The 15,427-nt window shown below is 34.1% G+C and overlaps 1 protein-coding gene across 2 annotated transcripts; it reads right to left on the bottom strand.

Moving 5' to 3' along the window:
* Nucleotides 1-7,356: 7,356 nt before the first annotated feature.
* LOC18429557 (protein AGENET DOMAIN (AGD)-CONTAINING P1) lies at nucleotides 7,357-14,912 on the bottom strand. Of its 2 annotated transcripts, XM_088861686.1 has the most exons (6): nucleotides 14,792-14,912; nucleotides 13,791-14,219; nucleotides 10,571-10,707; nucleotides 9,282-9,393; nucleotides 8,836-8,894; nucleotides 7,357-7,984 (listed from the first exon to the last, which is right to left on the bottom strand). In XM_088861686.1, exons 2-5 carry the CDS (start codon nucleotides 14,187-14,189, stop codon nucleotides 8,859-8,861), a joined length of 684 nt encoding a protein of 227 aa, XP_088717812.1. In that variant the 5' UTR covers nucleotides 14,190-14,219; nucleotides 14,792-14,912; the 3' UTR covers nucleotides 7,357-7,984; nucleotides 8,836-8,858. The 2 variants fall into 2 exon arrangements, with proteins under 2 accessions (XP_088717812.1, XP_006838905.1); XM_006838842.4 differs by lacking the exons at nucleotides 7,357-7,984; nucleotides 8,836-8,894; nucleotides 9,282-9,393 and having other exon boundaries at nucleotides 9,691-10,707.
* Nucleotides 14,913-15,427: the final 515 nt, after the last annotated feature.

Genomic DNA, 15,427 nt, shown 5'->3' with positions numbered 1-15,427 from the left:
GTTTTGGATTGACGAGCGGTCTTGCATTTGTGAGCTACGGTCAGACAAAATTGTGTCTGGAATAAACGGCTCGGCAGTGTACAATTTCGGTCCGTCAAATGTACAACTGCGGTCTGGCTTTTTTTTTTTATTGAGATTCGAAAATGATTTGTTATGTACAAAATGGTATTTTTGTAAAAAAAAATAAACTTTTTGTATTGAGGGCAGTGTTTTAAAAAACGTCGAGTCGAACCGGACTCGCCCGGTTCGACTCGAAAATCGTAAAAAGTGGATCGTATCGGTTAAAAAATAGGAAATCGTCCGGTTCTAGAGAGAACCGGACGATTCTGTACAGTGAATCGCCGATTCACCGTACGGAATCGGCGAGTCCGAACAGTGAATCGGCGAGTCCCGTACGGAATTTTTATTTATTTATTTGTTTATTTTTTTTTGGTAATCCATGATAGATTTTTTTGTAATACTTGATCAATTTTTTTGTAATCCATGATCGAATTGTTTTTGTTTTTTTGTAATCCATGATCGAATTTTTTATTTTTTTGTAACCCATGATAGAATTTTTTGTAATCCATGATCGAATTTTTTGTAATCCATGATCGAAATGTTTGTTTTTTTTTCTTGTAATCCATGATCGAATTTTTTGTTTTTGTTTTTTTTTTTGTAACCCATGATAGAATTTTTTGTAATCCATGATCGAAATGTTTGTTTTTTTTTTTGTAATCCATGATTGAATTTTTTGTTTTTTGCTTTTTTTGTAACCCATGATGAGTTTTTTGTAATACATGATTGAATTTTTTGTAATCCATGATCGAATTGTTTTTTTCTTTTTTTGTAATCCACGATTGAATTTTTTGTTTTTTTTTTTTGTTTTTTTTTGTAATCCATGATCGAATTTTATGTAATCCATGATCGAATTTTATGTAATCCATGATCGAATTTTATGTAATCCATGATCGAATTTTATGTAATCCATGATCGAATTTTTTGTAATCCATGATTGAATTTTTTGAAAATTTGTGATTTTTTTTTTTTAATCCATGATCGAATTTTTTTTTGTAATCCATGATAGAATTTTTGGAAAATTTGTGATTTTTTTTTTTTAATCCATGATCGAATTTTTTTTTGTAATCCATGATAGAATTTTTTGAAAATTTGTGATTTTTTTTTTTAATCCATGATCGATTTTTTTGAAAATTTGTTATTTATTTTTTTAATCCATATTATTCAAAGAGAAAATGAGAGAGATGATGATTCTGAGGCCACCCTATCCCAGCCATATTATTCACATATCGAGTCCCAACAGCAACAGTGTAGGGATGAGCACGACAGTGCAGGTGAGTATGAAGGATGGACAATCTTCGGGGATTTTAGATTGGGAACACAACAAAACACTAACATTCAGGGATTTGGGAATAATTAGACGCCTGCTAATATCGATGATTCGTTTTTAGATCAAATCAATGAATTGTCAAACGAATTCAATCAATGGCACCAGCTTGACCAAGAAGAACAATAACGTCGTCTATCATTTTATTTTTAGATCATATGTTACTAATTTTATGCTTTATTGTAGTCCATGTATGTTGATATACTTATTCCATGATAATTATATGTTTATCCTTTTGTGTGATGTAAATTAAATGCTGAATGGCGGTTCATGCAGGGAAAGAACATATCAATGTTCGCATATTCATTCAAAAACAAGAAAATTCTTAATGGAGTACCCTCATTTCTTATTGAATTCCTAAAAAACAATATTTATAATGAATTTTAATAATTTTTTCGGATTTTTTTTAAGCTTTATTTTGACCGATTCACCCAGTGTTTTAAAAAACGCCGAGTCGAACCGGACTCGCCCAGTTCGACTCGGAAATCGTGAAAAGGGGACCGGATCGCCTGAAAATCAGAAATTGTCCGGTTCTAGAGAGAACCGGACGATTCTGTACAGTGAATCGCCGATTCACTGTACGGAATCGGCGAGTCCGAACAGTGAATCGGCGAGTCCCGTACGGAATTTTTTTTTTTTTTTTTTTTTTTTTTTTTTGTAATCCATGATAGATTTTTTTGTAATACTTGATCGATTTTTTTGTAATCCATGATCGAATTGTTTTTGTTTTTTTGTAATCCATGATCGAATTTTTTGGTTTTTTGTAACCCATAATAGAATTTTTTGTAATCCATGATCGAAATGTTTGTTTTCTTTTCTTGTAATCCATGATCGATTTTTTTGTTTTTTTTTTTTTTTTGTAACCTATGATGGAATTTTTTGTAATCCATGATCGAATGTTTTGTAATACATGATCGAAATGTTTGTTTTTTTTTTGTAATCCATGATCGAAATGTTTGTTTTTTTTTTGTAATCCATGATTGAATTTTTTGTTTTTTGCTTTTTTTGTAACCCATGATAGAGTTTTTTGTAATTCATGATTGAATTTTTTGTAATCCATGATCGAACTGTTTTTTTCTTTTTTTGTAATCCACGATTGAATTTTTTGTATTTTTTGTTTGTTTTTTTTTGTAATCCATGATCGAATTTTATGTAATCCATGATCGAATTTTATGTAATCCATGATTGAATTTTTTGAAAATTTGTGATTTTTTTTTTTTAATCCATGATCGAATATTTTTTTGTAATCCATGATAGAATTTTTTGAAAATTTGTGATTTTTTTTTTAATCCATGATCGATATTTTTGAAAATTTGTTTTTTTTTTTTTTTAATCCATATTATTCAAAGAGAAAATGAGAGAGATGATGATTCTGAGGCCACCCTATCCTAGCCATATTATTCACATATCGAGTCCCAACAGCATCAGTGTAGGGATGAGCACGAAATACTGTAAATTAAATGCTGAATGGCGGTTCATGCAGGGAAAGAACATATCAATATTCGCATATTCATTCAAAAACATGAAAATTCTTAATGGAGTACCCTCATTTTTTATTGAATTCCTAAAAAACAATATTTATAATGAATTTTAATAATTTTTTCGAATTTTTTTTAAGCTTTATTCTGACCGATTCACCCGATTCCCGATCCGGATCGCCGATTCGTCGATCCGGATCGGTTTTTTGGAAACCCTATCCGAGTCACCGATCCGTTTTTTAAATCATTGGATTCACCCGATTCCCGATCCGGATCCCCGATTCGCCGATCCGGATCGATTTTTTGGAAGCCCGATGGGGGTCACCGATCCGTTTTTTAAACCATTGATTGAGGGTATTTGCTATAAAATTTAATTTTGGAGAAAAATATGCTAAAAAAATATAGCATGGGTAAAGTGCCTAAAAAGACTATTTTTGAAAGTTTTATGTAATTTTCTCAAAAATAAAACCTCACCTCAAAGTTCACAAAAAAAACAATTACAATTCGAAAAATCCTCGAATCCATTATTTTGGCCTTGATAATATTGTGAAAAAAAGAAAAAAAAGACTTCAACCTCAAAAATATGTATTATACATCATTTAGACTATATGTTTTGTCCGAAAATGACTGTTTGGGTTAGGATTCAAGGTGAGGGTTTACTTTGTTTCCATAAAGCCTAACGTCATAGAAACTGCATCCGAGCAAAAAAAAAAAAAATGATAGAAGAGGGGTGTTTTTGTACAAAGAGAAGTGAGAGGGCATTGCATATTAGAGAGAAATTTAAGAGAAAAGGAAATAAATAATTTCCACGGTGGTGGGTGTAAGAGAGAGAGAGGAGTTGCTTCAATATGGTCATTAGTATCCTCACCGCCAATTGAATAGGTAGATGGTGATGGGAGAGAGTATGATTCGTTCCTATATATTTTGGAAAAGTATATAAAGAGATCATTAACTTTTAACTTAACAAGGTTATAATTATTCTTGTCCCTCATATATAAATTCGGATAGTTGCGCGAGTATATCGTTGACTATATTTAAAGTTCAAAAAAATTTCTCAATTTGTATGTGACACCCTAAGCCATCCAATTGACATTTAATGGCCAGTATCACGACCTTCTTATAATAAAAAAAAAAATCTCATAATATACAATCTCATATATTTTAGATCACGCTCTCCATCGACCATTCGCAACTTCATTGTGCAAAGTTACCCCTTAATTCTTTCATGGTCATATAGGGCGTAGTACATTTTCTCAAAAATAGCATAGCACCTCGCAAAGACGAAATTATCGCAGCAATTATTTTGAGTTCGAGTTAGATAACAATAACATGAGAAGTGTATAAGTAAGACCATTTATTTTTTTTATAAAGGAGGTCACAATCAACCTTGACAAATTGAATATGAAACTGAGTGATTAAGGTTGCCCCGTTGATCCACCTCAAAATCCAAAAATAATTTCAAGCTTTTATGATACAATTTATGTCGTGAGATTTCATATTTGATGGCTATTGGTAATTATGACCTTCGTAAATGGTCTTATAGTATATAATATATATATATGATAAAAGTTTATATAAGGTTGCAACTTTAAAACGTAGAACTACAGATGCACCTTCAAAATCCATCGGTTAATGTTGTTTTAATGTTGAAAACCCCTCTTATTGATCATCTCGACGTTGAGATGTATGACTCTAAAAAAAAAAAGGATTTTGAGTTTTAGAAATGGTGCATCTTACAACACATTATTTAGACCGTCAATTTTCAAGATTTTTATATGTTAACAGATCTACTTGATTTTAATCATTTTTGGAGTTCAAAATTTTATAACTGGATTTGAAAATAGATTTTGAGATAATCTTAAAAATAATTTTCATCAAAATTATATGCTATGATAAAATTTGAAGGTGCGCTTTAAATGGATTGTTTAAGATTGCAACCTTATAGAAACCACAGCCTATATATATATATATATATATATATAAAAGCTTTCTATGTTCCCTTTTATCCAACTGTTCATTTTTTAATAGAGGGCTAAGATTGTCCCAATTACAATGTCATGTCTCTACACTATTTTATTTTTAATTTTTTTTTTATATAAACATTTTTGACACCAAATTTTGGACGTCTATTCCTATATTAACCTCGCACTAATGAAAAATATATAAAAAAGATTTTCAATAAAATAAAATGACCAAAATACCTTTGAAATATTCAAGGGATATTTTGGTCATTATTTGTTATAAAAAAAGTTATTGTTAATATTTTTTATAGGTGCGCCCCAATGAGAAGATGACACGTACCAAATTTCATATTAAAAAAAATTGTATTGAAAAAACTAAAAATAAAATACTTTGAGAAGTCGGATCTAAGATCAAACGGTGAGTGGCTCTTTTGATAAAAAATGGATGGCTGGATGGTAGGCGGAACATAGAATGATTTCCCTATATATATATATATATATATATATATATATATATATATATATATATATATATGGAAAAAGCTAGGATTGGCCCACGAGCTCATATGAACATATAAGCCCAACGCTCTGATTGGATCTAGGCCAATCTGACGATTACGGATATCTAGTAATTCTTTAATTTTATTTTATTTTTTTACAAATCCAAATCACTTGAAATTTTAGGTGTATGTTATTCTCATCAAAGTGCACCTAATAAAAATATAAAAAAAAGTATTCGTGAAAATAAAAATGATGAAAATAACCCCAAAAGTTTTTCAAAGGTATTTTGTTCAATTTATTTCATGTAAAATACTTTTTTGATATTTTTCGAAGATTCACCTAGTTTTTATGAACACACGTCTAAAATTTTAAGCGATTTAAATATGTAGGAAAAAAATAAAATTCAAATACTACCGGACATCCGTGATCATCAACTCGGCCTAGATTCAATCTAGACCGTTGGGCTCATATATCCATATAGAGAGAGAGAGAGAAAGAGATAGAGAGAGAGAAATGTTAGCGTGAGCCCATTAGCCCATAGCTACATATAAGCCCAATGGCCCAGATTCAATCTTGGCCAATCCAATTATCACGATTACATTTATATTTAAATTATAATTTTTTTATATAAATCCAATTCACTTGATCACGTTTACAAAAATTTGTAACCCTATAGAATCCATTTTATTATGTTTAGGAGCTAAAAACTAGTGTTTCATAGATCAATGAGCTATCTCCGAATCGCTCAAGTTAGACCCCTAGTTCCTCGATTCTGCATGGTAATGAATCAATGAATGATGCCATATTGCCTAAAACTGTGGGGCTCACTATAATGAACAAAGGAAACCACCCGGTTCACTATTGGAGCTCGAGTGATTCCTGGGTCCAAGAGGGAACCTAAATTCTAATTTTTTTTATTTTATTTTTTCTTTCGTGAGTGATTTGGGGAAGGCTGACATCGATGAACCCACACAGGAATCTGCGATCCAACTTGCTTGGTTGGTTGCCTGAATTGGCACCCACCCGATCCAATCTTCTTATCCACCAGCAAAAACTACCATATTAAGTCTTTTAGAGCAAAAACTAGTTAAATGGTATTATGCAGAATATGCTAATTTTGGATGAGATAGTCGATAAAATTAACTGTAGTCCAAACAAGTCCTTAAATTATGGATTTCAAATTTACACCCTCTATAGTTCCATGTTTGGGCTGCTTCTTTTACAAAAAGTATTTTGGCTTTTCAGAATTATTTAGCCATGTTAATATGCAAGTAATCAATGGTTCTCTCTCTCTTTCCACGCCCTTTCTCTTCCAATAATGCTTACCTTGCGAAACTCCTCTCTCTAACTAAACAATCTCTCTAATTTGTTTATCTCGAAATTATTATTCTCTCTCTAACCGTACCCTTTCTCTCTCCATCCATGTCTCTTAATCTTCTTTAAACACGTATTTTCTCTCTCTAACTCCTTTCTCTCTCTAACCATATCATTTCTCTATTTTTCATACCAGTCATAGATCTTTAGTTGTGCACTCTCTCTCTCCAATGGAATCTCTAATCCCTCGCTTGCTAACCACGCCCTTCGTCACTCTAGCTTCTCTCTCTCTCTCTCTCTCTTTTCGCTGTCATCTCTCTTTAAATCCTCACTCTAACCGTGCCCTCTCCCTCTCTCTGAAACCATGAAGACTGCTCTCTATGAAGCTTTGTTAGATCACAGTAAACCCTAACCTCTGTATTCAAGAACTTGGTAACACATTAACAAACAAGTACTTGAAAACTAGAACTTCCAAATTCCAGTTACCAAGCATGCTCTTCAGTTCCTAAAGCCAGTTGGATTGTAAGCGTGCTTACAATGTAAGTTTTAAACTATCGTATACTTTCCCTTACGAGTTCAAGGAATCGTCAAGCTTTCTTTGATATTTCATGAATGATGATTAACTAGGTAATTTCAGGACTATTAAATGTAGAAATCGGTGATGAATTCTTGGTGGACAAGTGCATCCTCACCTTTAAAATTTATACAGCGATCAAAATAACATAAACACTTATTTTCATATTTTTGGTTAAATAATATAAATCGTTTTGGAATATGGTGGGAAGTCTTCTTCTTTAGAAGACATGGACACAAATGTCTATATATCAGACATACAAAAAAATGTCACAAATTAGAGCTGTATACCTGCCATTGTACTTTGCAAGACTTCCGTGCTTTTAGCATCTCAAGATGGGAGCAAGAATTATGTAAATGTTCCAAAAGAAAAAAAGATGGACCAAGAATTCATTTTGACAAACCTTGAGACCTTGAATCAAGAACACTTGTTGGAGCTTCTTCACAGTTTAAACTTCTTATTGTGCTCCAATCTTCTTGGCTTTTATATCTTCACAAAGAACGTCAAAGATTCTTTTCTCTGTTTGGCGCCTGTCTTTGTGTACCCTCCCCGGGGTCCAAGATGTGTAAGATTATGAGCAAGTTTTCGCCGCCCAAGCACCTGGGATGTTCTTCTGTTGGTATAGAGGGAAATTTTCCTCCAGCTATGACCAAGCAGCCACTGATTTTGTGGCATTTTCTACACAAGTGGGGTTCGAAAACGTGATGGATACAGATGGCTTGCTGTGGTATTCGGACAAGCAGAGGAAGATAACTGTCCAGCCAAATTGGCCCTACAGTTGTGAATGAGAAGCTAATTATCACTGAAAAAAGTGGCACCTCGTTGCAAGAAATTGATACGCTTTAAAATGGTAATAGGTATTGTGATAACTGAAGAGGGCTGCCACTGTGTGTGTAAATTTTGGGTGCTCATCCAGGTTGCAGAGAGAGAGATCATACACCCATTTATGTATGCTGAGATTTCCATTCTTGCAATGTATGTGCCGCTACTATGACCGTTTAGGACTAGAGTTTCAAAGAGAATCATGGTTTAGGAAAAGGGAATCCAGTGTGGGCTTCTAGAAGAAGAGCTGGGTCATTAATTGATATGCGATAACTGTCTTGTTAGATATAAGTAGCTAATTTTTTAGGTCCATAATGAGATTCTATTGAGCACTGCTCATTCTAGAAATCAAGTCTAGAATCCCTGTGTAAAGAAATAAGGTACAAAAGTTGAAAAAAAGAAACAAGGTAACAAAAAAACTGTGGAGTTTTTGAGCAAAAGATGTGCAAAACATTTGCAGATAAAAACATTATTAGGAATGATGTACACACATGGGAAGTAGGGAGGATAATCTCTCTCTCTCTCTCTCTCTCTCTCATATTTTTGTTGTCTTCTATTTTGTTTCTTATATTTGTTATGGAACCAGGACAGTAATCCAATCCACAGTAATATGGGAAGTTTTATTAGTATACTAGAGGATGTAGCATGTCATTGAACCTTGCTGAAGGTAAGAATAAGAGAGGGGAATGACAATCTCAGACATAGTTAAGAAAAATAGAGAGAGAGAGAGAGAGAGAGAGAGAGAGAGAGAATTCCAGTAAATATAGATAACTCCCAAAATCTCAGATGCAAAACACGCACCGATTGCAAGGTAGCAGACATGGTCAGCTGCAACGGAAGACTGTGGTGCTTAAATTGATCTGCAAAGGCAGAACAACCAAGTAGGGATGAACCCAAATGATCGGGAGTTTCCATATGAAAGTCGGAGCTACATTCTTTCAGATAATACATATAGTTGAAAATGATTATGATGCATCAAATTTAGTAAATATAGATGCATCTAATACTTTGTTAATAAGAATTTCAAATATAAAAAAGAGATGAGGAATTGAACTTATGGGATACTATATGCTGACCAAGGGTTGTTTCATAAGCCATGAGATGATTGACGATAAAAGCTACAAAAAGAAACTCGGAAGCAAATTACAATCATTTATTTCAGTCTTGTAATAAGCTGAACATAAGCAAAGCAATATCTATGAGGAATTAAAGAAAACTATATCAAAGAAGAAGAACCATCAAAGTACCTTCTGTGCTACTTTTAATATGTATCCCCAGATCCAATCAAACTGGGCCGAGAGCAATCTTGAGGCTCTGCAAGAGCCTTGACAACCCACGGAAAAGCCCCAATGGGTGAACCTACAAAATTGGCAACTCAATATATGCCAAAAACAAATATCAAGGACTAGAGAACTCGAAAGGTACACATATAACAAGAATCCCTCATTTCCAGTTTTGAGAACCTCTCCCATGAGAAAGCCCTAAACGGTATTACAGTTCAACTTTTCATTGTGCAGAAGCATTAAGCAAAATTCCCCAACTAGTAGATTTATAACTCATAAAAACTGGTTCAGTTTAGAGAATATAGTAGAAAGAAACCAGATTATGAATAGGAACAAATGCAAAGTTTACAATAGAAAGACAGAACTTCACAGATTCTTCTAAAGCATATGCCTTGGTATTTCATTGATGAGAACTCTGCAATTATCAAAGCAGATTTGTATCTTGAGATTATAACCAACACAGAAACTCCAGATACTTCAAGACTTGATGAGTCATACCTTCGAAAGCAAGCTATAAAAACATATAATTCAAAGAAAGGTATACCCATCTACCAAGGGAATACCTAGTAAGCTACAAGAACAGAAGTATAACCCCGCTATGTACAATGTATCTAACTGCCATAATGGGAAAACAAGAATGAAAACCTATGAAGGTTAAGCACAGCTAGGGAAATAGAAAGAATAGCTATACAACTTGAGGAGTGCAAAGGTGCCTAAGCTCGAACAAGTGCTCTTCATTTGTGATGTGAAGAGAGAGCCGGAGGTTTGTCAAAAGGGCTTCTTGCTCCCAACTCAAGGGACCAGAAGCATGTAGAGCCTGCACAGTATGATGATATGCATTTAGCTCTAACATATGAACATTTGTAGCTAATTCTTCTGAAGAAGAGGAATTTCCACGAAATTCAGATTCAGAGTAAGCTTTTCCGCCATCAAAAGAAATACCCATATCACATTCCTTAGAGGGTTGTCTAGAATTGAGAGCATAACAATCGCCAAGGAAGTTATCCCTGGGTCCTCCACTACAACTAGCAATAGAACAGTTGCTATCTCCTCCCTCAGAAAACTCGTTAAATATAGGACATGCATCAGTTTTTTCCACTTCAAAACCACCACTTTTTCTCTCTACAGTGAAAGAGAACATTGGTTTCCCACCCCTTCTTTTTTGGGGAAAAGAAACAGGGTGCATCTTTTCAGGCAATGTAAAGGATTTTCCCATGGCAATCCCTTTATACCCATTTCCTTTCGCAACTGACCTCCGCTTATGGATGCCCCTTATCGACACGTTATCAAAGGATGACTCGTTTTTCTTCATTTTTTGCACTCCAATATCTGATTTCTGAGAATGTCTTGAACTGGACAGCATATCATCAAGGTTTATATTTCCAGCTCCCTGCATAGATACAAAGATAAAACCAGTAAGATCTTGATTTCCACTGAAATATCCATAGTGATCAACTTTATTCCTTCATGACACAGATGCAACTATACCGATAGTACCTGTTAAAACTCAACTGCCAAACTACACACAATCCATAACATTCAGATATTAGAGCATAGAAAGCCAATTTGAATACAACAATAACAACTACTCATCAGTACATACAACTTCTGACCTTCATAGTTTAAGAACAAGAGAAATAAGAAGCAATCTCTTGATTAGGAATTAAATAATATGTAAAAATATCCATTTATATAATTAGGTCACGTGAGTACCTTCCCTTGAGCTAATGGGTACAATTGAGTGCCTAGAAATAGCAAAGTTGACCAAGATCATCATGACGGACAAAGTTTCCAAGTTAGATTAAGAGATAACCTTTTGATGATCATTCAATCTGAGAAAATATCAGAACATCAAAGAAGTATTATCGTGCCAGATGAATTTGGTGAGGTAGTGCTAAACATTTCGAAACAAGCTTTGGGAGCCTACAGTACGAGATGGCCAAAGAGAGCTTTGATTTTCCTCGTGCTTGGCAGATGTAATATTTTGTGGAGATGTCCAATTGAGAGAGAGACTTCAAACTCTGAGGAGAAAGCTGAATAGTGCAGAAAATGGACAATAGGGCACTTCAAATTTTCAACCTTAGATGGCAAGATCCTCAAATGCACATCATATCATTATGTCCTCCCTACTTAGTGGTTCTATGTCTTGCTAGGTCAAAGCTGTGAACTTTTGGAGGGTTAGCTTCAACGTAAAGTCTTCAATGTGCACCATTGATCCCTCATCCAATGCTTCTTTAATGAATATTTGTGACCGCTCCTACCCATGAACGAAAAGGTAGAAATAGACATGGTTAAGCAATTCACCTATAAACTCGCAAGAATAATTCAAGTAGGCTTGATTGGTTATAATATGGAACAGCCTGCCAAATCAGTGCTCCAAAACACGCTGAACAGACTTGGGGATCGCCCAAGTCGCTTCAGCTCGGACCTTGATGAGTCCTGAGTAAGAAACTAACGACTCACCTGAGTCTGACCCTATTTCCATTGTTACTCTTTTACAGATTCAGTCACGTTGAACTGGGTGACTCGGGCTCTGGACCCTAGAGTGTCCCGACCCAAGTCTTTGTTCTATAACACTGCTATTATTTTGTTTTAACGGGACGGGGAGCTTTTCGGTATTTCCTAAATGAGCAGGGGATACAACTGACCGTACCCATAAAATAACTAAATGATCAACATTTCCCTTTTACTCATGAACGGTTGGTGACCATATGGAATTATCCCTTGATAAATGCTGTGTCATAGTTATCCTATTTGGAAATTGAGTCACAAAGAATTATGAAATGCAACTGCAAGTTTCAATGTTAATTCCTGTTGAAAAATAACTTATTGTGAAACTCATTATTGATGAATCCAACCTCACCATATTATGGGTGATAATCTATTTATCTACAACGTTAAATATAAGCATGTGACATAAAGTAGTTTCTACCAAAATTTGTGCAATTTATAGCTTTAAAACCACGGTGGTAATTTCACCAACTATATTTTGATGATGTATGTTAACCAAAGTCACAACATTAGATGATGGAAAGTCACATGCCATTGTCAGAATACTACCAAGTACGAACTTTAATTTAAGATAATATATTGAACTAAACAATGATAAACTCAAACTGATCATTTAAAATGGATTCAGACTTTGGTTTGATTGGTTAAGGGCTTGATGATTGAGCAGTGTCCCGAGTTCAAATCCTGCTACTCAACTACCCAAGAAAAAAGTTTTACTTGAAGTAGTAATGCATTGGCAAAAGATCAGTAAAAACATTATAAGAGCCTACACACGAAAAAAGTTAAAAAAAGAGTACTTAATAAAAAACTATCAGCCCATGAACAAGTGGGGACACGTGGATCCTTATTCAGGACATATGCAGACAACTTTTTTGGGGGTTGGTTTGCCTCCATTCTGGATATCCCCCTTTCTTTTACTTAACCCATGATTGTGAATTAGGTTTAACATAGTAGGATCAGACCAGGCATTAAGAACAGCCATCACATCATGTACCGACTGCCTTTTATTCAGGTACCCTAACAGACCCTTAGAGTCCATGTGTAACAAATCTATTACAATTAAGCACATAAATTCAAGAAAGCCAAAACAATAGGATCCATATGGTCATTGTAGCACCATGACCATGAGGTTATCACCATACCGTCAATAGATAGCTCGGTGCGGGGAGTGGGTCCCACCATACAATTAACTAATTACACCGTACATTCTATTCTCCCTCCATCACCATCCAATCAATTATTAGTATGGCAAAAAGCACATGGTTATTATTGTTAATGTGACCATATGGAGCATATTATATTTTTCCAGTTAAAGAAAATCTTGCTTACCCCACCATAGCAACATGACAGTATAATTTCTGCCAAATAAAGCAAATCCCAGTAAAAATAATTCAGGAAATGGTATTTGTTAAGGAAGCTTGCCACAACAACGGGCCGAGTCAACAAAATGAAGACGAGGTCAAGTACAGTCTGTTCAAATTTGGTGCCGTCTATCAACCAAACCTCATCGACAATAACTTCCAATGTTTTGGCGGGCTTTATTGCTAATCCGATTTCGCAAAACATACAATTCAATAACAGAAAAGGACAAAAACGATGCTGAAATTGCCAATAAATATGAACGATGCCCGCATTAATTAGACGTTATAACTTTAAATTAATTAATCTTATTGGTTCTTCCTGATCAGTGCAAATGAATGCATCTGAATGTTTAACAAGCGTGAGACTCACCAATTCTAAGGCTTACATTTGCACTGAAAAAACCAAGTTTCTACAGTTATTTAGATACATACACAAAAGAAAAGAAGAACACAAAGCTAAAACCAGCAATTGCTACTACAAGTAACACTGCAAGAAAGGTGATAATCAACAACAATGACTACAACAGCTAGAATATAAAACATGCATAATGAAAAGATAAGGAAATATTCAAAAATAAAATGCATGGTTTAAGACTGTCACCTTTCCAAGTAAGATCCATTCATTGCCTTGCCAAGATTGATGATCCCTTATACTAGACTTGTGGTACGATTTAAATTGAGAGGACCCAAAGAATTCGATGATAAACCAGCCATTATGAAGCACATCAGAAACTTTACCGACTCTCCAACAATGGCCATCAAAAGCTTCAATGGTATCTCCAATAAGCCAATTCCCACCAACTTTTAATGCTGGAATAGGCCTAATGTCATCCTCACTTACTCTCTCCAAGATGGGGTCTCCATTAACAGTTAGTAAGAGTTGGTATCTAACAAGGTAATTGCCAACATCACCTAATACAATTTTAGCAGAATACCACGAACCTAAAGGTCCATCTCCACTTCTTAAGACCTCCACTGTATCCCCTTCCTTAAAAACCATGATTCTCAAGACATCCAATTCCTAAAGGCCCTGTATAATTCAGTTTTCAATCAATATAAGCACACAGATTACAAGATCTCTCTCTCTCTCTCAAAAAAAAAAAAAGAAGAAGATATATTTCAATCTAAATCAAACTAAAGACATTAGTCTACAAGAAGCCTTCACCCAAATAATAAATAATAATAATAATAATGAAAATAACAACATCAACAACAAAGAAAAAGACAGACCAATATTCAGAAAACCCTGCCTAATTAGCTTTAACCAACAGAATAGAAATAAAAATAAAATAAAAATATTGAGCCCATAAACTAGCAATGGGAGAAGCTCATAGAAAACTATGAGGAGTTTTAATGAAAATGCATGGAAAATATTAAAGCTATCAACCCTTGTGAGCTCTTCTCCAGAATCAAGAGAAACCCATAAAAAATTTCAAGACAAAAAGCCGAAATATCAAAAAGGAAGAACTAAAAAGAATATTATATTCCCAAAAGAATGTAAAAAGAAAGAACTTTCAAAATGAAGCATGGAGCATTAATAATTCAAAATTAGAGAAAAAAACCAGAAACAAAAATTAAGAGAAAAGGAGGAAATTGACTCACCTGATAAAGATAGAGAGAAAAAGTGATTTTGGGTTAAAAGATTTTGGATTTCAGCTCCCCTAACAATTTTACCCAAAATAACGTTTGATTCAGGCGAAGTTCCCACTGCATATTCCCCGTTCATGGCCTTAATCCCATTTTTAAATTTAATCGGAGAAAATGACATGAACAGCCCAAACTTTTCTTGAAATCCCGAGTACAGATAAACTTCGAACTATATCGTAAATACCTAATGTCAAAGGTTTTATGTTCCCGCGGGAGTCCTCTATCATTGTAAAAACCGTTAGGATTATTTTGGGCCCCTAAATATCGTGGATGTGGCTTTTTTGACGTCGTGGCTGATCTTAAAAAAAGAAAAAAAAAAAAGAAGGGAAAGTATATAATGAGACTATTTACTTTTGATATAAGGGTGGTCACAATTGATCTTAACTATAGGATGTAAAATTGGGTGGCTGTATTTACTTTATTAATTAGATTCAAAGTTCAAAAGAAATTTTATCGAACTTTGTGATACACTTTAGTTATCAAATTTTACATTGGATGTTTATTAGTAATTTTGACTTCCCTGTACAAGAGATAAATGGTCTTATTGTATTCAATCCTAAAAAAAAAATACAAGGGATTGTTTACAAATAG

Source organism: Amborella trichopoda, chromosome 3 (assembly GCF_054954075.1).
Source record: "Amborella trichopoda isolate Santa Cruz 75 chromosome 3, AtrichopodaSantaCruz75HAP2 v2.0, whole genome shotgun sequence".
NCBI classification, from domain to species: domain Eukaryota; kingdom Viridiplantae; phylum Streptophyta; class Magnoliopsida; order Amborellales; family Amborellaceae; genus Amborella; species Amborella trichopoda.
Note: the sequence above shows the minus strand (reverse complement) of the source record. Positions and strands in the feature narration are given on the sequence as shown.

Bases quoted from the DNA above. Each gene is read 5' to 3' on its own strand.
- LOC18429557 (XM_006838842.4), bottom strand. From the start codon at position 14,189: ATGGTTTTTAAGGAAGGGGATACAGTGGAGGTCTTAAGAAGTGGAGAT. The intron at 10,708-13,790 runs GTGACAGTCTTA...GTATCTATGCAG, and splicing joins AATGGATCTTACTTGGAAAG to GGAGCTGGAAATATAAACCT.